General features: G+C 46.9%; 1 protein-coding gene across 1 annotated transcript in view; it reads right to left on the bottom strand.

Moving 5' to 3' along the window:
• Window positions 1–1,635: 1,635 nt before the first annotated feature.
• Window positions 1,636–26,853, bottom strand: part of LOC133548265 (ephrin type-B receptor 2-like) — a 74,394-nt gene continuing 49,176 nt past the window's right edge. Inside the window, exons 12-14 of the mRNA XM_061893582.1 lie at window positions 13,345–13,538; window positions 7,810–7,965; window positions 1,636–5,908 (exon numbers count right to left, since the gene is read on the bottom strand). Coding sequence (XP_061749566.1) covers window positions 5,800–5,908; window positions 7,810–7,965; window positions 13,345–13,538 — 459 coding nt within the window. The 3' untranslated portion in view covers window positions 1,636–5,799. The remainder of the gene's footprint in view (window positions 5,909–7,809; window positions 7,966–13,344; window positions 13,539–26,853) is intronic.

Consider the following 26,853-nt stretch of genomic DNA (forward strand, 5'->3'; position numbering starts at 1 on the left):
GCAAGTTTGTTTTCACAAGACTTGGATTTGTATTTTTGGAAAAGATCCTGAAGCAGACTTCCAATGCAGCTGAGAAGGAGGCACAACCGGGACACAAGAAAATGAAGGATCGCCTTTTACAACTCAGAAACTCATAAATTGTTAAAAAAAAAAAAATGCCATAAATATTTACAGACCCAAGGAAAATAGGTAAAAAATAGTTTTCTTTGTTTGCTTTTATTGTAGCAACATGCTTGCTAACCTTCTGGAGAGCACCAAGGGCAAAGGAACTCCTGTGTGGGCGCATATTGACAGTTAAGTTGTTGTTGTTGTTGTGTTGTTTGGCTAAAAAATAGATTGTTGAGCCATTACGACTCAGTGGTCTAGTGGTTAGAGTCCGCCCTGAAATGGGGAGGTTGTGAGTTCAAACCCCGGCTGAGTCATACCAAAGACTATAAACATGGGAGCCATTGCCTTCCTGCTTGGGTTGGAATTGGCGGTTAAATCACCATAAATGATTCCGGGCGTGGCACTGCTGCTGCTCACTGCTCCCCTCACCTCCACGGGGGTGAACAAGGGGATGGGTCAAATGCAGAGGACACATTTTTACCACACCGAGTGTGTGTGTGTGTGACTATCATTGCTACTTTAACTTTACACTCTTATGTTGATTTGAGATGTTTACCCTCATTTTAAACCCCAATTCCAAGCCTTGATGCTGAGTGCCTAGCAGGGAAGTAACAGCTCCCATTTTTATAGTCTTTGGTATGACTCGGCCGGGATTTGAACTTCCAACCTCCCCATCTCAGGGCGGACACGCTAACCACTAGGCCACTGAGTAGGTAGTGTTGGTTTTCATCCAGAATGTGTCTGTATATTGCTGCATTCATCTTTCCCTCTATCGTGACTGCTTCGCCAGTGCCTGCAGCTGAAAAGCAAGCCCACAGCATGATGCTGCCACCACCAAGTTGGGATGGTGATGAGCGGTGCCTGGTTTTCTCCAAACATGATGTCTGGTATTCACACCAAAAACTCCAATCTTTGTCTCACCAGACCAGAGAATTTACTTTCTCATGGTCTGAGAGTCCATCAGCTTCATTATGGCAAACGTTCTGCAAAGGACTGACTTCAGTCTGGCCACTCTACCATACAGGCTGGACTGCTGCAGAAAAAGTTTGCTCTGACTAGAGTGACCAGGGGCTTCTTGCTCACCTCCCTGACCAGACTGAGACGAATGCAGCAACGTACAGAAACATCCTGGATGAAAAGCAACGCCTGTCATTCAAGCTGATGGAGCTCGAGAGGTGCTGCAAAGAGGAATGTGGAAAGTGGCCAAAGATTGGTGTGCCGAGTTTGTGGCATCTTATTCAAAGGTGTGTCAACAAAGTATTGAGCAGAATCTGTAAATACTTACGATTAAAAAACAAACAAACATCTCACATTGTCATTAAAGGGTATTGTGTGTAGAAGTTTGAGGACAAAATTGAATGTATTTGATTTTGGAATAAGGCTGTGACGTAACAAGATGTGGAAAAGTAAAGAACAGCGTGTGAAGGTGCAAACCCACATTGTGTTGGTGTTGCTTTGTCTGCGCTCTACTCAGTGCCATTCCATTAAATACATTCTGCAGGAAATAGAAATACTTTCTACAGCAAGTAAATGTTTGTCTTCCTTTTATTCCATTTGTCACGGCATGTTTCTCACAGTGTACAAAAATGACTGCAGCATGTCTTCTCCTGATTATTGCTCCGCTTCAAATGCTACTGCTGCTTTCCTGGTGTGCGCCTTCAAATGAAAACCGACATCAACACTTCATGCAGGAAACAGGAAACAGGAAACAGCTACTCACACTTCCGCTCAACAACGCCAGCATCAGCGGGTCACGTGCTGGCCTGTAAACTGTCAACAAAACGGCGGAAGGAACATGGAGACGGACTCACGCTGAAAGGACGCGGGGACGGGAATTATCCTCATTGGTGAGCTCACGCTTCTCCGCTGCGAGCTTGAAGCCACGTGGAAAGTTCACAGGTGGGCCGCTGAGGTCTGGAAGCTTCTGGAAACGTGCTTCAGTGTCCAGGAGAAGACAACCGGGCACAGACAGACGGAGGTCGGACCACCGGGACAGGAAGCCACACAGACATGTTGTAAGTGTAAGCAGCATGGAGCGCGACTGCCTACTGGCGCTGACGAGAAGTAGGGCGGCCATCTTGGAGTGGTGATCAGTGCAATACACTTGGCAGGAGCCAACAACTGTCAGCACATTTTATTCATTTTACTTCACTGAAAACACTCCTTTTCACCCCCTTTTTTCTCATACCTGTAGCTATGGTGAAGGACATATCCAATGTATGAATACATTAGATATCTATATAACTTTTGGACTGTATCTCTCTTGTTGCAGCAGAGAGTTTATTCTGTCTTGACACCTTGTGTTGATATTTTCTATGACATTCTTCCCTTAAATGATCATGTTTACACTGATTGTTTTATATGTATTTTTCATGTATGTCGCTTTGCATAAAAGTGTCTGCCAAATACTTCAACATAAACACCTGACAGTCTTCATATCAGCTAAAACCACCAATCTGGTTCAGTGGCTTCAGAAGAAAAGCAAATTCTGTTTTACCCAGCATTGTTAGTATTTGAATATTGTTACTTGATGACTTATTCCTGCTTACAATTCTACTGTTAAGAAAGTATTTCACAAAGGTGGGTTACACAACATTGGGTTGGAAAGCTAGACTGAATTGAGACTTGTATAATGCTGTATAGCCACTGTCCATCTGATTGGACAGTCCATAGACTGAATTGAGACTTGTATAACGCTGTATAGCCACTGTCCATCTGATTGGACAGTCCATAGACTGAATTGAGACTTGTATAATGCTGTATAGCCACAGTCCATCTGATTGGACAGTCCATAGACTGAATTGAGACTTGTATAATGCTGTATAGCCACTGTCCATCTGATTGGACAGTCCATAGACTGAATTGAGACTTGTATAATGCTGTATAGCCACAGTCCATCTGATTGGACAGTCCATAGACTGAATTGAGACTTGTATAATGCTGTATAGCCACAGTCCATCTGATTGGACAGTCCATAGACTGAATTGAGACTTGTATAATGCTGTATAGCCACAGTCCATCTGATTGGACAGTCCATAGACTGAATTGAGACTTGTATAATGCTGTATAGCCACTGTCCATCTGATTGGACAGTCCATAGACTGAATTGAGACTTGTATAATGCTGTATAGCCACTGTCCATCTGATTGGACAGTCCATAGACTGAATTGAGACTTGTATAATGCTGTATAGCCACTGTCCATCTGATTGGACAGTCCATAGACTGAATTGAGACTTGTATAATGCTGTATAGCCACTGGCCATCTGATTGGACAGTCCATAGACTGAATTGAGACTTGTATAATGCTGTATAGCCACTGTCCATCTGATTGGACAGTCCATAGACTGAATTGAGACTTGTATAATGCTGTATAGCCACTGTCCATCTGATTGGACAGTCCATAGACTGAATTGAGACTTGTATAATGCTGTATAGCCACCGTCCATCTGATTGGACAGTCCATAGACTGAATTGAGACTTGTATAATGCTGTATAGCCACTGTCCATCTGATTGGACAGTCCATAGACTGAATTGAGACTTGTATAATGCTGTATAGCCACCGTCCATCTGATTGGACAGTCCATAGACTGAATTGAGACTTGTATAATGCTGTATAGCCACAGTCCATCTGATTGGACAGTCCATAGACTGAATTGAGACTTGTATAATGCTGTATAGCCACAGTCCATCTGATTGGACAGTCCATAGACTGAATTGAGACTTGTATAATGCTGTATAGCCACTGTCCATCTGATTGGACAGTCCACATCTACACAATCTGGACTTTTACCCCTGTTGGCTTTTACCATCTTTATCCTCATCATTTATTTCAACTTTATGTTATTCTAGTATGACATTTTTCTATTTTATTAATTTCATTGACAAGCAATCCTATAATGGTCATACTCTTGTTTGCTAGCAGCTAGGATCTCAGTACTATTGAAGATCTTTGCTCCTCCTCAACTCTATGCTAATATTCTTTTCACAAAATACAACCAATAGTACGTTAATGTTAAATCTTACTTGTGAAAAGTAATCCCCCGATTCCAATTTTCAACAGTCCACTCATTTGAGCGGGAAAATGCTGACAACATCTTGGTTTTCTAGCTGTCAACTATCAGTTACCATGAATTGATGAAGGTGGACCCGGACTTAAACAAGTTGAAAACCTTATTGGGGTGTTAGCATTTAGTGGTCAGTTGTAGGGAATATGTACTGTACTGTGCAATCTAATAATACAAGTTTCACTCAATCAAAAAAAGGTTAGGCTGCTTGCCAGCTCCTCATCACCACTTCAAGATGGCTGCCACATTTCTCGTGTTAGAGCAGCTAATGCTGTGTCTACCTTTCTGGTGTTTATGGGTACTGGACAACAGGATGTGTCCACGCATGCGTGAAGACAACGTCACTTCCTGGACTTGCATTTTTTTACGATGTGGCTTCTGCGATGTATTTCAATGTTTTACTAATATTTTGTATAATTAATAGCTTACCTTGGAGTAAAGGGAACACGATTATGAAGATGAAAAATGGGGGCATTCAAAACAAAAATACATCTGGGAGTATTATCGCCAAAATGTCCACCCTTTTTCACTCTTCTGTCATTGCCATGAATGACCCACTGACACTTATTGCGTCATATATATATATTTGTTAATGCTTTAAGAAAAGGCACTTACTGTAACTTAAATTTATATCAAAATGTAGACTTTTAAATAATCAGTATTGTGAATTGATGTAAATAAAGTATTGGTTTGTTTGCCATTTAAGGCTGCTGAGCACATGTTTTTAAATGATGTGTTAAGTTGTCCGAGTGAAGATTAAAGGAGAAACCGAAGCACAGTTTCAGTGACTGCGTCTGCAAAAAAAAGAGCTGCTGTCAAACGGAAGTGACGTGATTGACTTGGCGCATGCGTGGACCGATGGCGTAAGGACACGCCCCTCATTCTCGACGCCATCGGGGCTGCTGCGTTTGTGTCGTGTTGCAGTCGACTCTTTGCAGAAGAAAAGCCCAAAAGAAAGAGAATATTGAACATTATGAGGGAGAAAGTGCAGAGCTTGTCCAGTCTATTTGGAAGAAGGGGGCGGGTACGTTGGCTGGGTTACCCAGCATGCTTTGCAAAAGATCAGCAGCTGTGTGGAGTCTTGATATGTCCACCAAATATTGTGGCCTATCCTGGGGGTCTTCAGCACAACATTTCACACAATATTAAAAATGAAGGAGATTTTTTTTTTTTCCCTGACAGCATTCTGCGGCAAAAGTGTCCATTTGATGGTGGCGACGTCCACAGCCTTCCTTTTAAAGGGGAGCTTGCCCACGCTCTACAAGCTCATCTCGTCTTTCAATGTCCACAAGCTCCTTGCATTTTCTCCGTTTGTCTCCTTTTCCTTACAAAATTCTTTACAAAATGACGAGAAGAAAGCAAAGTACCAATGAAAAGTGGTGAAAGTTGGAAGAGAAAAAAAGTGTTGCTGGTCACGCGTTTTTTTTTTTTGTTTTTTGTTTTTTTGCCATCAGAAGTCTCCATGGCCAACCCCTGAGGATGAGGGGGGTGGGGGGTGAGGAGTGGGGGGTGGGGGTAAAGAGTGGAGGAGAACGCCACACTGGATAAGCGTCCGCTCCGTCCTCGGTGCCCGCCAGGCCCGCGTCCTGACCGCCTGCAGGACCGCGACTCCGCTCGGGGAAAGGTCAGACCTCCACGGACTGGATCTGGTTCATCTGGGCCCGCATCATCTGGACGCTGTTGAGGATCTTCTTCTGGTGGCCCGCTAACGTCACGCCCACCCTCAGGATGTCGCTGTGACCGCAGACAAAGACACCTTTTAAATATCCTTCACATTGTCAAATCACCTTTTGGATTTACACATTTATTTATATATATATATATATATATATATATATATATATATGTATATATACAAGCCTGTTTTGCAGGTTTCCCCACTCAGCAGGGGATTTTATAAAAAGCAGGAAAGCCTGCGAAACAGGCTTGTAGGGATAATATAGCCTCTTGTTTTTATTCCTATTCCAAACATATATTCTGCTCAACTCTGGTATGGATAAACCAAAGAAACCTTAAATTCACACACACACACACGCACGCACGCACGCACGCACGCACGCACGCACGCACGCACGCACGCACGCACGCGCGCGCACGCACACACACACACACACACACACACACACACACACACACACACACACACACACACACACACACACACAATTAATACATATATATGTACACATATATACACATATATGTATGTATATATGTGTATATGCGTGTATATATATATAAACATACACACACACATATATATATGTATGTATATATATGTGTGTGTGTGTATATATATACACATATATATATATATATGTATACACACACACACACACACACACACACACACACACACACACACACACACACACACACACACACAATTAATACATATATATGTACACATATATACACATATATGTATGTATATATGTGTATATGCGTGTATATATATATAAACATACACACACACATATATATATGTATGTATATATATGTGTGTGTGTGTATATATATACATATATATATATATATATACATATATATATATATATATATATATATATACATTAGCACCCAAACTTTTTTTTCTGAAATTGTTTCCCTTCTTACTTTATCCTGCTGCACCAAACAAATAAGTCAACAAGAAGAAGTATCCCACACTTCTCTATTCTAGAGTAAATGTGTCGAGTAGATATAGATCATCTACATCTACATGATCATTTGTCAAATGGCTGAACATGACAGATTTTAATAATATTAATACTAATAATTACAGTATTTCCTTAAATTGCCTCCGGGGTGTTAATTAATTTAAAACCTCTTCTCACTCCTGCGCTTACCAAAGGCATGCAGTAAAAGTAAGCATGCACCAAATATTTTAAAACCTCTTCTCACTCCAGCACTTACCAAAGGAATGCAGTAAAAATTGGAGTGTGATGTAAGCTTGGACCCTAAATCCTACTGAATAGCTCTTAATCTTCTTCCCTTTATGCGATTTCAAATGACCGGTATTGAAATCAGCCTCCTCCATTTTGAAAATGATGACAGGGGAAGTGTCACTTGTGACGTGACGAGTTTGACCCGGGGGTATTGTGACGTGACGAGTTTGACCCGGGGGTATTACTAAGCATGCGCTAATTATTTTTGGAAGCGAGTTTGACCCGGCAGTGACGTGACGTGACGAGTTTGACCCGGGGGTATTACTAAGCATGCGCTAATTATTTTTGGAAGCGAGTTTGACCCGGCAGTAATTGAAGGCAGGCACATACTATATGCCCGGCGGAAATTCAAGGAAATACGCTAATTAAATCTTTTTTTTTTCTTTTTTTTACTCAGTACGTACTCCCGAGGGCCGAATTGTGGACGCTGGCGGGCCAGATGCAGCCCGGCCACCACAGTTTGGAGACCTCCCACATGAGACAGAGACTACCACCAACTTTGTGTCTTTTTTGTCAAACTTGGCTATGAAAATGTTTGTCATCCTGATGGAGTCTCATTGACTGTGCAGCTGACCCCAATACTTGCTCGGATTTCAGGTCATCTTCAACTTGAATGCAGAAGACATTTCAGCGAGGACCAAGAAGTCCTGGGGGGCCCCAGGCTCTCACCCTAAATACAAGGTGACTTACTCCATGGTCATCTGCGACACCACCTCCAAAGTGCTGAAGTCGCAGTTGGCAAAGTTGTCCTTGTATTGACCCATTTTGATGGCGTCCAACCACTCGTCCACCGTGCTGAAGCTGGAAAAGTCTGGGACGCTGCGGTCCAGCAGAGGCAGGTGGACGCTGAGGAGGAAGCACAGGCAGGACGTTAGGGACCCTCATGATGGGGGGGGACACAACTCTCACTTCATGATGGGGGGGACACAACTCTCGCTTCATGATGGGGGGGACACAACTCTCGCTTCATGATGGGGGGGACACAACTCTCACTTCATGATGGGGGGGACACAACTCTCACTTCATGATGGGGGGGACACAACTCTCACTTCATGATGGGGGACACACAACTCTCACTTCATGATGGGGGGGACACACAACTCTCACTTCATGATGGGGGGGACACAACTCTCGCTTCATGATGGGGGGGACACAACTCTCGCTTCATGATGGGGGGGACACAACTCTCGCTTCATGATGGGGGGACACAACTCTCACTTCATGATGGGGGGGACACAACTCTCACTTCATGATGGGGGGGACACAACTCTCACTTCATGATGGGGGACACACAACTCTCACTTCATGATGGGGGGACACACAACTCTCACTTCATGATGGGGGGGACACAACTCTCACTTCATGATGGGGGACACACAACTCTCACTTCATGATGGGGGGGACACAACTCTCACTTCATGATGGGGGGACACACAACTCTCACTTCATGATGGGGGACACACAACTCTCACTTCATGATGGGGGGGACACAACTCTCACTTCATGATGGGGGGGGACACAACTCTCACTTCATGATGGGGGGGACACAACTCTCACTTCATGATGGGGGACACACAACTCTCACTTCATGATGGGGGGGACACAACTCTCACTTCATGATGGGGGGGACACAACTCTCACTTCATGATGGGGGGGACACAACTCTCACCTCATGATGGGGGGGACACAACTCTCACTTCATGATGGGGGACACACAACTCTCACTTCATGATGGGGGACACACAACTCTCACTTCATGATGGGGGACACACAACTCTCACTTCATGATGGGGGGGGACACAACTCTCACTTCATGATGGGGGGGACACAACTCTCACTTCATGATGGGGGACACACAACTCTCACTTCATGATGGGGGGGACACAACTCTCACTTCATGATGGGGGGGACACAACTCTCACTTCATGATGGGGGGGACACAACTCTCACCTCATGATGGGGGGGACACAACTCTCACTTCATGATGGGGGGACACACAACTCTCACTTCATGATGGGGGACACACAACTCTCACTTCATGATGGGGGGGACACAACTCTCACTTCATGATGGGGGGGACACAACTCTCACTTCATGATTGGGGGAACACAACTCTCACTTCATGATGGGGGGGACACAACTCTCACTTCATGATGGGGGGGACACAACTCTCGCTTCATGATGGGGGGGACACAACTCTCACTTCATGATGGGGGGGGGGACACAACTCTCACTTCATGATGGGGGGGAAACAACTCTCACTTCATGATGGGGGGGACACAACTCTCACTTCATGATGGGGGGGGACACAACTCTCACTTCATGATGGGGGGACACAACTCTCACTTCATGATGGGGGGGACACAACTCTCACTTCATGATGGGGGGACACAACTCTCAATTCATGATGGGGGGGACACAACTCTCGCTTCATGATGGGGGGGACACAACTCTCACTTCATGATGGGGGACACACAACTCTCACTTCATGATGGGGGGGGGACACAACTCTCGCTTCATGATGGGGGGGACACAACTCTCACTTCATGATGGGGGGGACACAACTCTCACTTCATGATGGGGGACACACAACTCTCACTTCATGATGGGGGACACACAACTCTCGCTTCATGATGGGGGGGACACAACTCTCACTTCATGATGGGGGGGACACAACTCTCACTTCATGATGGGGGGACACAACTCTCACTTCATGATGGGGGGGGACACAACTCTCACTTCATGATGGGGGGACACACAACTCTCGCTTCATGATGGGGGGGGGACACAACTCTCACTTCATGATGGGGGGGACACAACTCTCACTTCATGATGGGGGGGACACAACTCTCGCTACATGATGGGGGACACAACTCTCGCTTCATGATGGGGGACACAACTCTCGCTTCATGATGGGGGACACACAACTCTCGCTTCATGATGGGGGACACACAACTCTCACTTCATGATGGGAGGGGACACAACTCTCACTTCATGATGGGAGGGGACACAACTCTCACTTCATGATGGGGGACACACAACTCTCACTTCATGATGGGAGGGGACACAACTCTCACTTCATGATGGGGGGGGACACAACTCTCACTTCATGATGGGGGGGACACAACTCTCGCTTCATGATGGGGGGGACACAACTCTCACTTCCTGATGGGGGGGACACAACTCTCACTTCATGATGGGGGGGACACAACTCTCGCTTAATGATGGGGGGGGACACAACTCTCACTTCATGATGGGGGGGACACAACTCTCACTTCATGATGGGGGGGACACAACTCTCGCTTAATGATGGGGGGACACAACTCTCACTTCATGATGGGGGGGACACAACTCTCACTTCGTGATGGGGGGACACAACTCTCACTTCATGATGGGGGGGACACAACTCTCACTTCATGATGGGGGGGACACAACTCTCACTTCATGATGGGGGGGGGACACAACTCTCACTTCATGATGGGGGACACACAACTCTCACTTCATGATGGGGGACACACAACTCTCGCTTCATGATGGGGGACACACAACTCTCACTTCATGATGGGGGGGACACAACTCTCACTTCATGATGGGGGGACACAACTCTCACTTCATGATGGGGGGGGACACAACTCTCACTTCATGATGGGGGGGGACACAACTCTCACTTCATGATGGGGGGGACACAACTCTCACTTCATGATGGGGGACACACAACTCTCGCTTCATGATGGGGGGGGGACACAACTCTCACTTCATGATGGGGGGGACACAACTCTCACTTCATGATGGGGGGGACACAACTCTCGCTACATGATGGGGGACACACAACTCTCGCTTCATGATGGGGGACACAACTCTCGCTTCATGATGGGGGGGGACACACAACTCTCGCTTCATGATGGGGGACACACAACTCTCACTTCATGATGGGAGGGGACACAACTCTCACTTCATGATGGGAGGGGACACAACTCTCACTTCATGATGGGGGGGACACAACTCTCGCTACATGATGGGGGACACACAACTCTCGCTTCATGATGGGGGACACAACTCTCGCTTCATGATGGGGGACACACAACTCTCGCTTCATGATGGGGGACACACAACTCTCACTTCATGATGGGAGGGGACACAACTCTCACTTCATGATGGGAGGGGACACAACTCTCACTTCATGATGGGGGACACACAACTCTCACTTCATGATGGGAGGGGACACAACTCTCACTTCATGATGGGGGGGGACACAACTCTCACTTCATGATAGGGGGGACACAACTCTCGCTTCATGATGGGGGGGACACAACTCTCACTTCCTGATGGGGGGGACACAACTCTCACTTCATGATGGGGGGGACACAACTCTCGCTTAATGATGGGGGGGGACACAACTCTCACTTCCTGATGGGGGGGACACAACTCTCACTTCATGATGGGGGGGACACAACTCTCGCTTAATGATGGGGGGGACACAACTCTCACTTCATGATGGGAGGGGACACAACTCTCACTTCATGATGGGGGGGACACAACTCTCACTTCATGATGGGGGGGACACAACTCTCACTTCATGATGGGGGACACACAACTCTCACTTCATGATGGGGGGGGACACAACTCTCACTTCATGATGGGGGGGACACAACTCTCACTTCATGATGGGGGGGGACACAACTCTCACTTCATGATGGGGGGGACACAACTCTCACTTCATGATGGGGGGGACACAACTCTCGCTTCATGATGGGGGGGACACAACTCTCACTTCATGATGGGGGGACACAACTCTCACTTCATGATGGGGGGGACACAACTCTCTCTTCATGATGGGGGACACACAACTCTCACTACATGATGGGGGGGGACACAACTCTCGCTTCATGATGGGGGGGGACATAACTCTCGCTTCATGATGGGGGGACACAACTCTCGCTTCATGATGGGGGGGACACAACTCTCACTTCATGATGGGGGGGACACAACTCTCGCTTCATGATGGGGGGGACACAACTCTCGCTTCATGATGGGGGGGAGACACAACTCTCCATGATGGGGGGGACACAACTCTCACTTCATGATGGGGGGGGACACACAACTCTCACTTCATGATGGGGGGGGGACACAACTCTCGCTTCATGATGGGGGGGGACACAACTCTCACTTCATGATGGGGGGAGACACAACTCTCCATGATGGGGGGGACACAACTCTCACTTCATGATGGGGGGGACACACAACTCTCACTTCATGATGGGGGGGGACACAACTCTCGCTTCATGATGGGGGGGACAACAACTCTCGCTTCATGATGGGGGACACACAACTCTCGCTTCATGATGGGGGACACACAACTCTCACTTCATGATGGGGGGGGACACAACTCTCGCTTCATGATGGGGGGGACACAACTCTCATTTCATGATGGGGGACACACAACTCTCGCTTCATGATGGGGGACACACAACTCTCGCTTCATGATGGGGGACACACAACTCTCGCTTCATGATGGGGACACACAACTCTCGCTTCATGATGGGGGACACATATATATATATATATATACATATATGTATATATATATATATATATATATATATATATATATATATATATATATATATATATACTGTATATACATATATGTATATATATATATATATATACCCACACATACAGTATATATATATATATATATATATATATATATATATATATATATATATATATATATAACAATATTGGATATTAGAAGTATGTGACGACCTCCTAAAAGTTTTGTCATCAATAAGAAAAATTGAAACAGCTCAAAAGTGCCAAACCTGGATATGTGTTGAGAGTGTGTTGCATTTTTCCCATAATGCTTTGTGATGGATTTAAATGGGTGTATTTAGTTTTTTTTATGATGCATGAACATTGTTTTAGGATATCCCCAGAGTTCAGTGAGCAGGTTGTGTTATGTCTGACCATGTGTGTTGGTTGGATGTTTTGTTTTGTTTTTTTGCACCATGACTAGGGTCTGTTGTTTGCATTGGATCAAATTCCATGAGCTGAATTAGTCACGTTGTCCACTAGATGGCAGCATCAAAAATTGTCAGACTATTAAAAATGAATGCAGTCCTAATTGAAGACCCCAGCGGCCGGAGTCTGGACTGTCCTGCCTTTGTGCTTCAAAGCTGAACTGTCCAAGTCCAAGACATCCATCCCAGGCGCCCGACTCACCCTGACGATAGCGGGGTCATTGCCTTCAAGGTGTTGGGATTGCGTATCATCTTGTCCAGGTTGTTGACGATCTGGCTGAACTTGGGCCGGTTGTTGCGGTCCTTCTGCCAGCAGTCCAGCATGAGCTGGTGCAGGGCGCTGGGACAGTCCATGGGAGGAGGCAGCCGGTAGTCCTGCTCGATGGCGTTGATGACCTGCAGGGCCAAGCACACCTGGTCACTCAGCAAGACATACAGCTGTGCACTTCGTGAAGACAAGCAACCAACAATTGATCACACAAATGGTGGTGGACTCTGATCTCCTGACCGGGAAGAAGAGAGCTAATGTTGACCAGATTCTCACAGCTGAATGTGTCGCACACTTCTGTCTACCTGCACGCATTCTCTCTACAATGGCCGCAGGCTAGTGGGCAGCCTAGGAAGCAGTCGGCTCTCTTGGTTGCTTTGTTGGGTCTGTTCCTGTCAATGAGCGTGTAGCAGAGGCTACGGCCATGTATGTGGGAGTGTGTGGCGAGGAGTGTGTAGCAGAGACTACGGCCATGTATGCGGGAGTGTGTGGCGAGGAGTGTGTAGCAGAGGCTACGGCCATGTATGTGGGAGTGTGTGGCGAGGAGTGTGTAGCAGAGGCTACGGCCATGTATGTGGGAGTGTGTGGCGAGGAGTGTGTAGCAGAGACTACGGCCATGTATGTGGCGAGGAGTGTGTGGCGAGGAGTGTGTAGCAGAGGCTACGGCCATGTATGTGGCGAGGAGTGTGTGGCGAGGAGTGTGTAGCAGAGGCTACGGCCATGTATGTGGCGAGGAGTGTGTGGCGAGGAGTGTGTAGCAGAGGCTACGGCCATGTATGTGGGAGTGTGTGGCGAGGAGTGTGTAGCAGAGACTACGGCCATGTATGTGGCGAGGAGTGTGTGGCGAGGAGTGTGTAGCAGAGGCTACGGCCATGTATGTGGCGAGGAGTGTGTGGCGAGGAGTGTGTAGCAGAGGCTACGGCCATGTATGCGGGTGTGTGTGGCGAGGAGTGTGTAGCAGAGGCTACGGCCATGTATGTGGCGAGGAGTGTGTGGCGAGGAGTGTGTAGCAGAGGCTACGGCCATGTATGTGGAGTGTGTGGCGAGGAGTGTGTAGCAGAGGCTACGGCCATGTATGTGGAGTGTGTGGCGAGGAGTGTGTAGCAGAGGCTACGGCCATGTATGTGGAGTGTGTGGCGAGGAGTGTGTAGCAGAGGCTACGGCCATGTATGTGGGAGTGTGTGGCGAGGAGTGTGTAGCAGAGGCTACGGCCATGTATGTGGGAGTGTGTGGCGAGGAGTGTGTAGCAGAGGCTACGGCCATGTATGTGGCGAGGAGTGTGTGGCGAGGAGTGTGTAGCAGAGGCTACGGCCATGTATGTGGGAGTGTGTGGCGAGGAGTGTGTAGCAGAGGCTACGGCCATGTATGTGGGAGTGTGTGGCGAGGAGTGTGTAGCAGAGGCTACGGCCATGTATGTGGCGAGGAGTGTGTGGCGAGGAGTGTGTAGCAGAGGCTACGGCCATGTATGTGGCGAGGAGTGTGTGGCGAGGAGTGTGTAGCAGAGGCTACGGCCATGTATGTGGCGAGGAGTGTGTGGCGAGGAGTGTGTAGCAGAGGCTACGGCCATGTATGTGGCGAGGAGTGTGTAGCAGAGGCTACGGCCATATATGTGGGAGTGTGTGGCGAGGAGTGTGTAGCAGAGGCTACGGCCATGTATGTGGGAGTGTGTGGCGAGGAGTGTGTAGCAGAGGCTACGGCCATGTATGTGGGAGTGTGTGGCGAGGAGTGTGTAGCAGAGGCTACGGCCATGTATGTGGGAGTGTGTGGCGAGGAGTGTGTAGCAGAGGCTACGGCCATGTATGTGGGAGTGTGTGGCGAGGAGTGTGTAGCAGAGGCTACGGCCATGTATGTGGGAGTGTGTGGCGAGGAGTGTGTAGCAGAGGCTACGGCCATGTATGCGGGAGTGTGTGGCGAGGAGTGTGTAGCAGAGGCTACGGCCATGTATGTGGGAGTGTGTGGCGAGGAGTGTGTAGCAGAGGCTACGGCCATGTATGTGGCGAGGAGTGAGTGGCGAGGAGTGTGTAGCAGAGGCTACGGCCATGTATGTGGCGAGGAGTGAGTGGCGAGGAGTGTGTAGCAGAGGATACGGCCATGTATGTGGGAGTGTGTGGCGAGGAGTGTGTAGCAGAGGCTACGGCCATGTATGTGGCGAGGAGTGAGTGGCGAGGAGAGTGTGTAGCAGAGGCTACGGCCATGTATGTGGCGAGGAAGTGAGTGGCGAGGAGTGTGTAGCAGAGGATACGGCCATGTATGTGGGAGTGTGTGGCGAGGAGTGTGTAGCAGAGGCTACGGCACATGTATGCGGGAGTGTGTGGCGAGGAGTGTGTAGCAGAGGCTACGGCCATGTATGTGGCGAGGAGTGTGTGGCGAGGAGTGTGTAGCAGAGGCTACGGCCATGTATGTGGCGAGGAGTGTGTAGCAGAGGCTACGGCCATGTATGTGGCGAGGAGTGAGTGGCGAGGAGTGTGTAGCAGAGGCTACGGCCATGTATGTGGCGAGGAGTGAGTGGCGAGGAGTGTGTAGCAGAGGATACGGCCATGTATGTGGGAGTGTGTGGCGAGGAGTGTGTAGCAGAGGCTACGGCACATGTATGCGGGAGTGTGTGGCGAGGAGTGTGTAGCAGAGGCTACGGCCATGTATCTGGCGAGGAGTGTGTGGCGAGGAGTGTGTAGCAGAGGCTACGGCCATGTATGTGGCGAGGAGTGTGTGGCGAGGAGTGTGTAGCAGAGGCGGGCAGTGAACTTGTCTTTCTGCTTATACACGCTGCAATATTTGATATTCATTGTATATTAACTGAGCATGTGTGTCTTCATCAACAGAATATATGCTGATCATCCAAACCACGCTGGAGGAGAAGATGTAAATATAAGTAATTATCAATCAATCATGTTTACTTATATAGCCCTAAATCACTAGTGTCTCAAAGGGCTGCACAAACCACCACGACATCCTCGGTAGGCCCACATAAGGGCAAGGAAAACTCACACCCAGTGGGACATTGGTGACAATGATGACCCAGTGGGACGTCGGTGACAATAATGACTATGAGAACCTTAGAGAGGAGGGAAAGCAATGGATGTCGAGCGGGTCTAACATGATACTGTGAAAGTTCAATCCACAATGGATCCAACACAGTCGCGAGAGTCCAGTCCAAAGCGGATCCAACACAGCAGCGAGAGTCCCCGTTCACAGCGGAGCCAGCAGGAAACCATCCCAAGCGGAGCGGATCAGCATCGCAGAGATGTCCCCAGCCGATACACAGGCAAGCAGTACATGGCCACCGGATCGGACCGGACCCCCTCCACAAGGGAGAGTGGGACATAGAAGAAAAAGAAAAGAAACGGCAGATCAACTGGTCTAAAAGGGAGTCTATTTAAATGCTAGAGTATACAAATGAGTTTTAAGGTGAGACTTAAATGCTTCTACTGAGGTGGCATCTCGAACTGTTACCGGGAGGGCATTCCAGAGTACTGGAGCCCGAACGGAAAACGCTCTATAGCCCGCAGACTTTTTTTGGGCTTTGGGAATCACTAACAAGCCGGAGTCCTTTGAACGCAGTGTGTGATTTATCAAGACTGAAAGGCGCAGTAGCAGAGTTTTAAAAGAGAGATGCCAATTAGCCTCTGATCTCCTTCTGATGTCTTTGCCCTCAGATCATATTGCATCCGCTACTTGGACAACAGATGATGATGTCACATAGCAAGTAAGTCAAGACGATGACTTCTAAATGTGGAAATGCTTGAAGTGTCCTTCCCATGACGTTTGGTATTCAACGCTACACACAATTGTTCAACACAATTGTGTTGCTGCGAGTGCACAACAACTAAACAAAATAAAACGCTGCTGTAAATTCTACAAGCCGCTACTTTTTCCGACACTTTGAACCCTCCAAGACAGAGCGGCCCATTTGAGGATTTTTCTTAGCTAACGGCCAAAATAAAAATAATCAAAACAAAAAAAAATGGACCAATCAAAAACATTAAAGAAGGCGTTTTATTGTTTGTGCTATGGTGCCATATTGTGGACCACTTGGCTCACTGCAGTGTCCTTCCATTTATTGGTAGTGCTTTTTGTTCTTTTTCAACCAGCCTGCTTTCCAGTCTTTTAGCCGTCCATAGCGTTTTTACTCGTATGGATTCTTCATTCATCACTCCAAGCAACCTTTTCAACTTTAACAATATAACTAAAACCATTCTTACTTGGTAAAGCGTCCCATGTGTGACGTCTGTGGGAGTGTTTTCTTGCATATTTCAACCTGCTATCGTAATGTAATCCAGCTAGCGTTGTTAGCATTAGCTGACATGCTAGTCTCTGTGTTAGTTTTATCAACTTACTACGGCATTCTTTTTGTATTCTCTCACTTTAACAAATTCCTCAGTGGAGTTATGGAGTCTGTTTATTCTATTATATTTACCACTGCCACTAGTTTATTCTATTAACTTGACTACAGCCACTAGTTTATTCTATTAACTTAAACACTGCCACTAGTTTATTCTATTAACTTGACCACTGCCACTAGTTTATTCTATTAACTTGACCACAGCCGCTAGTTTATTCTATAAACTTGACCACTGCCACTAGTTTATTCTATAAACTTGACCACAGCCACTAGTTTATTCTATTAACTTGACCACAGCCGCTAGTTTATTCTATAAACTTGACCACTGCCACTAGTTTATTCTATTAACTTGACCACTGCCACTAGTTTATTCTATTAACTTGACCACTGCCACTAGTTTATTCTATTAACTTGACCACAGCCGCTAGTTTATTCTATTAACTTGACCACAACTGCTAGTTTATTCTATTAACTTTACCACTGCCACTAGTTTATTCTATTAACTTGACCACAACTGCTAGTTTATTCTATTAACTTTACCACTGCCACTAGTTTATTCTATTAACTTGACCACTGCCACTAGTTTATTCTATTAACTTAAACACTGCCACTAGTTAATTCTATTAACTTGACCACAACTGCTAGTTTATTCTATTAACTTTACCACTGCCACTAGTTTATTCTATTAACTTGACTACAGCCACTAGTTTATTCTATAAACTTGACCACTGCCACTAGTTTATTCTATTATATTTACCACTGCCACTAGTTTATTCTATTAACTTGACCAAAACTGCTAGTTTATTCTATTAACTTTACCACTGTCACTAGTTTATTCTATTAACTTGACCACTGCCACTAGTTTATTCTATTAACTTGACCACTGCCACTAGTTTATTCTATTAACTTTACCACTGCCACTAGTTTATTCTATTAACTTGACCACTGCCACTAGTTTATTCTATTGACTTGACCACTGCCACTAGTCTATTCTATTAACTTTACCACTGCCACTAGTTTATTCTATTAACTTGACCACTGCCACTAGTTTATTCTATTAACTTGACCACTGCCACTAGTTTATTCTATTAACTTGACCACTGCCACTAGTTTATTCTATTAACTTGACCACTGCCACTAGTTTATTCTATTATATTTACCACTGCCACTAGTTTATTCTATTAACTTGACCACTGCCACTAGTTTATTCTATTAACTTGACCACTGCCACTAGTTTATTCCATTAACTTGACCACTGCCACTAGTTTATTCTATTAACTTTACCACTGCCACTAGTTTATTCTATTAACTTGACCACTGCCGCTAGTTTATTTAATTAACTTGACCACTGCTGCTAGTTTATTCTATTAACTTGACCACTGCCACTAGTTTATTCTATTAACTTGACCACAGCCACTAGTTTATTCAATTAACTTGACCACTGCCGCTAGTTTATTCTATAAACTTGACCACTGCCACTAGTTTATTCAATTAACTTGACCACTGCCACTAGTTTATTCTATTAACTTGACCACTGCCACTAGTTTATTCTATTAACTTGACCACAGCTGCTAGTTTATTCTATTAACTTTACCACTGCCACTAGTTTATTCTATTAACTTTACCACTGCCACTAGTTTATTCTATTAACTTGACCACTGCCACTAGTTTATTCTATTAACTTTACCACTGCCACTAGTTTATTCTATTAACTTGACCACTGCCGCTAGTTTATTCTATTAACTTGACTACAGCCACTAGTTTATTCTATTAACTTAAACACTGCCACTAGTTTATTCTATTAACTTGACCACTGCCACTAGTTTATTCTATTAACTTGACAACTGCCACTAGTTTATTCTATAAACTTGACCACAGCCACTAGTTTATTCAATTAACTTGACCACTGCCGCTAGTTTATTCTATTAACTTGACCACTGCCACTAGTTTATTCTATTAACTTGACTACAGCCACTAGTTTATTCTATTAACTTAAACACTGCCAGTAGTTTATTCTATTAACTTGACCACTGCCACTAGTTTATTCTATTAACTTAAACACTGCCACTAGTTTATTCTATTAACTTTACCACTGTCACTAGTTTATTCTATTAACTTGACCACTGCCACTAGTTTATTCTATTAACTTGACCACTGCCACTAGTTTATTCTATTATATTTACCACTGCCACTAGTTTATTCTATTAACTTGACCACTGCCACTAGTTTATTCTATTAACTTAAACACTGCCACTAGTTTATTCTATTAACTTGACCACTGCCACTAGTTTATTCTATTAACTTTACCACTGCCACTAGTTTATTCTATTAACTTGACCACAGCCACTAGTTTATTCTATTAACTTAAACACTGCCACTAGTTTATTCTATTAACTTGACCACAGCCACTAGTTTATTCTATTAACTTGACCACAGCCACTAGTTTATTCTATTAACTTGACCACTGCCACTAGTTTATTCTATGTTTTCATTGTAATTTTTTCAGAACGTGTTTGTTCTACTTTTGGCCAAAGTTGTCTTTATCTATTAGTCTTAATGCCATGAATTTAATAATCTGGCCCGCATGAGCACACATTTTCTTGTATGCTAGAAAGAGTTTGACAGCCCTGCTTTAGCCTTTAGCTCATGTGCGCGGCTACACTACAAAAAGTCAGTCTTCAAAAACAAGGGGGAAAAAAAAATGAGGCTTATTTTATTTGAATTCAGCAAAATGATCTGCCAATAGAACAAAAACATTTGGCTTGTCAAGGCTTTCCAAAACAAGTCAAATGAGCTAACCTCAATGAAGCCAAAAATAGCTTCAAAGAAGTATATTCTCACTAATGACAAGTGCACTTTTTAACTTGGTAGATAAAAGAAATATGAGACATTTTGTTGAAAACTATTCTTAAATGAGGTAAATGTTAGTGCCATTATTTTGTCTTCATGATGTGTGCTCACCATTACATTTCTAACATATATATATATATATATATATATATATAGTAATTTAAAAGAATGTATCAGAATGTGCATGAACTTTTTATGTTCAAAATAGTTCCAAATGTCCCATGTTAAATGTTTAAATATTAAGTGTCAGTTTACTGTATTGTACCAACTGTACGACTCCATGAGTACATATTTTATATTGCTTCATCGACAATAAAACAGCAAAGTGTGTTTGGCTGTCATCTGTTTTAATTATGACACACATTTGTGTCAAAGTCATTTTTTTTTTTTACATGCTTGAAATAAGAAATGATTTACTTTGAAAAATCAGTTTTGATGACACAACTTTGCAAGACTTGATATTCTAGTTCCAAGCATGTTTTACTCAATAAAGCTCATCACATGTCAGCAACAAGCTGTGATATCTTACTGACATCATTTAGGACCGAAACCTTTAAACCAAGTAAAAGACTCGAACATAAAATCTGCTTAGTGAGAAGAAGTATCTTATCAGGCAGAAAATAAACAAACATCAGCCTTATTTGAGATATTTCATCTTACTTAGATTTTGTTTTTTGCAGTGTAGTGGGTCTGTAACTATGACTTCTGTTTTGTTTGATCAGCCGTTTTACTGCCGTGTTACAGACACCTGCTTGGAAAGCATTGAGGTGTAAATCATCATGTCTGTGAGAATAAGTCCTTTCTCAAAGTATAGATGGCAACATGTGGGGACTGGAAGTGCATGCAGAGGATGCTGACTGCTGATTAAATTGCAGGAAGCTAAGTTTGCATCTCCATGGAGAGATCTTCTGAAAGCCCAAATGCTTGGGATTGTTTGGAAAATGAGATAAACGGTGAGGTGATGTTGTTGTCAGGTGGGTAGATGGGGGGTGATGTTGTTGTCAGGTGAGTAGATGGGGGGTGATGTTGTAGTCAGGTGGGTAGATGGGGGTGATGTTGTTGTCAGGTGGGTAGATGGGGGGTGATGTTGTAGTCAGGTGGGTAGATGGGGGGTGATGTTGTTGTCAGGTGGGTAGATGGGGGGTGATGTTGTTGTCAGGTGGGTAGACGGGGGTGATGTTGTAGTCAGGTGGGTTAGATGGGGGTGATGTTGTTGTCAGGTGGGTAGATGGGGGGTGATGTTGTTGTCAGGTGGGTAGATGGGGGGTGATGTTGTTGTCAGGTGGGTAGATGGGGGGTGATGTTGTTGTCAGGTGGGTAGATGGGGGGTGATGTTGTAGTCAGGTGGGTAGATGGGGGGTGATGTTGTTGTCAGGTGGGTAGATGGGGGGTGATGTTGTTGTCAGGTGGGTAGATGGGGGGTGATGTTGTTGTCAGGTGGGTAGATGGGGGGTGATGTTGTTGTCAGGTGGGTAGATGGGGGGTGATGTTGTTGTCAGGTGGGTAGATGGGGGGTGATGTTGTTGTCAGGTGGGTAGATGGGGGGTGATGTTGTCAGGTGGGTAGATGGGGGGTGATGTTGTTGTCAGGTAGGTAGATGGGGGTGATGTTGTTGTCAGGTAGGTAGATGGGGGTGATGTTGTTGTCAGGTGGGTAGATGGGGGGTGATGTTGTCAGGTGGGTAGATGGGGGGTTATGTTGTTGTCAGGTGGGTAGATGGGGGTGATGTTGTTGTCAGGTGGGTAGATGGGGGGTGATGTTGTTGTCAGCTGGGTAGATGGGGGGTGATGTTGTTGTCAGGTGGGTAGATGGGGGGTGATGTTGTTGTCAGGTGGGTAGATGGGGGGTGATGTTGTTGTCAGGTGGGTAGATGGGGGGTGATGTTGTAGTCAGGTGGGTAGATGGGGGGTGATGTTGTAGTCAGGTGGGTAAATGAGGGGTGATGTTGTTGTCAGGTGGGTAGATGGGGGGTGATGTTGTTGTCAGGTGGGTAGATGGGGGTGATGTTGTTGTCAGGTGGGTAGATGGGGGGTGATGTTGTAGTCAGGTGGGTAGATGGGGGGGTGATGTTGTAGTCAGGTGGGTAGATGGGGGGTGATGTTGTTGTCAGGTGAGTAGATGGGGGGGTGATGTTGTTGTCAGGTGGGTAGATGGGGTGGTGATGTTGTTGTCAGGTGGGTAGATGGGGGGTGATGTTGTTGTCAGGTGGGTAGATGGGGGGTGATGTTGTTGTCAGGTGGGTAGATGGGGGTGATGTTGTTGTCAGGTGGGTAGATGGGGGTGATGTTGTTGTCAGGTGGGTAGATGGGGGGTGATGTTGTAGTCAGGTGGGTAGATGGGGGGTGATGTTGTAGTCAGGTGGGTAGATGGGGGGTGATTTTGTTGTCAGGTGGGTAGATGGGGGGTGATGTTGTTGTCAGGTGAGTAGATGGGGGGGTGATGTTGTTGTCAGGTGGGTAGATGGGGGGTGATGTTGTTGTCAGGTGGGTAGATGGGGGGTGATGTTGTTGTCAGGTGGGTAGATGGGGGGTGATGTTGTAGTCAGGTGGGTAGATGGGGGGTGATGTTGTAGTCAGGTGGGTAGATGGGGGGTGATTTTGTTGTCAGGTGGGTAGATGGGGGGTGATGTTGTTGTCAGGTGAGTAGATGGGGGGTGATGTTGTCAGGTGGTAGATGGGGGTGATGTTGTTGTCAGGTGGGTAGATGGGGGGTGATGTTGTTGTCAGGTGGGTAGATGGGGGGTGATGTTGTTGTCAGGTGGGTAGATGGGGGGTGATGTTGTAGTCAGGTGGGTAGATGGGGGGTGATGTTGTAGTCAGGTGAGTAGATGGGGGTGATGTTGTTGTCAGGTGGTAGATGGGGGGTGATGTTGTTGTCAGGTGGGTAGATGGGGGGTGATGTTGTTGTCAGGTGGGTAGATGGGGGGTGATGTTGTTGTCAGGTGGGTAGATGGGGGGTGATGTTGTAGTCAGGTGAGTAGATGGGGGGTGATGTTGTTGTCAGGTGGGTAGATGGGGGGTGATGTTGTTGTCAGGTGGGTAGATGGGGGGTGATGTTGTTGTCAGGTGGGTAGATGGGGGGTGATGTTGTTGTCAGGTGGGTAGATGGGGGGTGATGTTGTTGTCAGGTGGGTAGATGGGGGGTGATGTTGTTGTCAGGTGGGTAGATGGGGGGTGATGTAGTCAGGTGGGTAGATGGGGGTGATGTTGTTGTCAGGTGGGTAGATGGGGGGTGATGTTGTTGTCAGGTGGGTAGATGGGGGTGATGTTGTTGTCAGGTGGGTAGATGGGGGTGATGTTGTTGTCAGGTGGGTAGATGGGGGGTGATGTTGTTGTCAGGTGGGTAGATGGGGGGTGATGTTGTTGTCAGGTGGGTAGATGGGGGGTGATGTTGTTGTCAGGTGGGTAGATGGGGGGTGATGTTGTTGTCAGGTGGGTAGATGGGGGGTGATGTTGTCAGGTGGGTAGATGGGGGGTGATGTTGTTGTCAGGTGGGTAGATGGGGGGTGATGTTGTTGTCAGGTGGGTAGATGGGGGGTGATGTTGTTGTCAGGTGGGTAGATGGGGGGTGATGTTGTTGTCAGGTGGGTAGATGGGGGGTGATGTTGTTGTCAGGTGGGTAGATGGGGGGTGATGTTGTTGTCAGGTGGGTAGATGGGGGGTGATGTTGTTGTCAGGTGGAGTAGATGGGGGGTGATGTTGTAGTCAGGTGGGTAGATGGGGGGTGATGTTGTTGTCAGGTGGGTAGATGGGGGGTGATGTTGTAGTCAGGTGGGTAGATGGGGGGTGATGTTGTTGTCAGGTGGGTAGATGGGGGGTGATGTTGTTGTCAGGTGGGTAGATGGGGGGTGATGTTGTTGTCAGGTGGGTAGATGGGGGGTGATGTTGTTGTCAGGTGGGTAGATGGGGGGTGATGTTGTAGTCAGGTGGGTAGATGGGGGGTGATGTTGTTGTCAGGTGGGTAGATGGGGGTGATGTTGTTGTCAGGTGGGTAGATGGGGGGTGATGTTGTTGTCAGGTGGGTAGATGGGGGGTGATGTTGTTGTCAGGTGGGTAGATGGGGGGTGATGTTGTTGTCAGGTGGGTAGATGGGGGTTGAGGGGGTTGGATGTTGTTGTCAGGTGGGTAGATGGGGGGTGATGTTGTTGTCAGGTGGGTAGATGGGGGGTGATGTTGTTGTCAGGTGGGTAGATGGGGGGTGATGTTGTTGTCAGGTGGGTAGATGGGGGGTGATGTTGTTGTCAGGTGGGTAGATGGGGGGTGATGTTGTTGTCAGGTGGGTAGATGGGGGTGATGTTGTTGTCAGGTGGGTAGATGGGGGGGTGATGTTGTTGTCAGGTGGGTAGATGGGGGGTGATGTTGTAGTCGATGGTGGGTAGATGGGGGGTGATGTTGTTGTCAGGTGGGTAGATGGGGGGTGATGTTGTTGTCAGGTGGGTAGATGGGGGGTGATGTTGTTGTCAGGTGGGTAGATGGGGGGTGATGTTGTTGTCAGGTGGGTAGATGGGGGGTGATGTTGTTGTCAGGTGGGTAGATGGGGGTGATGTTGTTGTCAGGTGGGTAGATGGGGGGTGATGTTGTTGTCAGGTGGGTAGATGGGGGGGTGATGTTGTTGTCAGGTGGGTAGATGGGGGGTGATGTTGTTGTCAGGTGGGTAGATGGGGGGTGATGTTGTTGTCAGGTGGGTAGATGGGGGGTGATGTTGTTGTCAGGTGGGTAGATGGGGGGTGATGTTGTTGTCAGGTGGGTAGATGGGGGGTGATGTTGTTGTCAGGTGGGTAGATGGGGGGTGATGTTGTTGTCAGGTGGGTAGATGGGGGGTGATGTTGTTGTCAGGTGGGTAGATGGGGGGTGATGTTGTTGTCAGGTGGGTAGATGGGGGGTGATGTTGTTGTCAGGTGGGTAGATGGGGGGGGTGATGTTGTTGTCAGGTGGTAGATGGGGGGTGATGTTGTTGTCAGGTGGGTAGATGGGGGGTGATGTTGTTGTCAGGTGGGTAGATGGGGGGTGATGTTGTTGTCAGGTGGGTAGATGGGGGGTGATGTTGTTGTCAGGTGGGTAGATGGGGGTGATGTTGTAGTCAGGTGGGTAGATGGGGGGTGATTGTAGGGTAGTGGGGGTGATGTTGTTGTCAGGTGGGTAGATGGGGGGTGATGTTGTTGTCAGGTGGGTAGATGGGGGTTGATGTTGTTGTCAGGTGGGTAGATGGGGGGTGATGTTGTTGTCAGGTGGGTAGATGGGGGTGATGTTGTAGTCAGGTGGGTAGATGGGGGGTGATGTTGTTGTCAGGTGGGTAGATGGGGGGTGGATGTTGTTGTCAGGTGGGTAGATGGGGGGTGATGTTGTTGTCAGGTGGGTAGATGGGGGGGTGATGTTGTTGTCAGGTGGGTTGTTGTCAGGTGGGTAGATGGGGGGTGATGTAGTCAGGTGGGTAGATGGGGGGTGATGTTGTAGTCAGGTGGGTGGATGGGGGGTGATGTAGTCAGGTGAGTAGATGGGGGTGATGTTGTTGTCAGGTGGGTAGATGGGGGGTGATGTTGTTGTCAGGTGGGTAGATGGGGGGTGATGTTGTTGTCAGGTGGGTAGATGGGGGGTGATGTTGTTGTCAGGTGGGTAGATGGGGGGTGATGTTGTTGTCAGGTGGGTAGATGGGGGGTGATGTTGTTGTCAGGTGGGTAGATGGGGGGTGATGTAGTCAGGTGGGTAGATGGGGGGTGATGTTGTAGTCAGGTGGGTGGATGGGGGGTGATGTAGTCAGGTGAGTAGATGGGGGTGATGTTGTTGTCAGGTGGGTAGATGGGGGGTGATGTTGTTGTCAGGTGGGTAGATGGGGGGTGATGTTGTTGTCAGGTGGGTAGATGGGGGGTGATGTTGTTGTCAGGTGGGTAGATGGGGGGTGATGTTGTTGTCAGGTGGGTAGATGGGGGGTGATGTTGTTGTCAGGTGGGTAGATGGGGGGTGATGTTGTTGTCAGGTGGGTAGATGGGGGGTGATGTTGTTGTCAGGTGGGTAGATGGGGGGTGATGTTGTAGTCAAGTGAGTAGATGGGGGGTGATGTTGTTGTCAGGTGGGTAGATGGGGGGTGATGTTGTTGTCAGGTGGGTAGATGGGGGGTGATGTTGTAGTCAGGTGAGTAGATGGGGGGTGATGTTGTTGTCAGGTGGGTAGATGGGAGGTGATGTTGTTGTCAGGTGGGTAGATGGGGGTGATGTTGTAGTCAGGTGGGTAGATGGGGGGTGATGTTGTTGTCAGGTG

Source organism: Nerophis ophidion, linkage group LG02 (assembly GCF_033978795.1).
Source record: "Nerophis ophidion isolate RoL-2023_Sa linkage group LG02, RoL_Noph_v1.0, whole genome shotgun sequence".
NCBI lineage: Eukaryota > Metazoa > Chordata > Actinopteri > Syngnathiformes > Syngnathidae > Nerophis > Nerophis ophidion.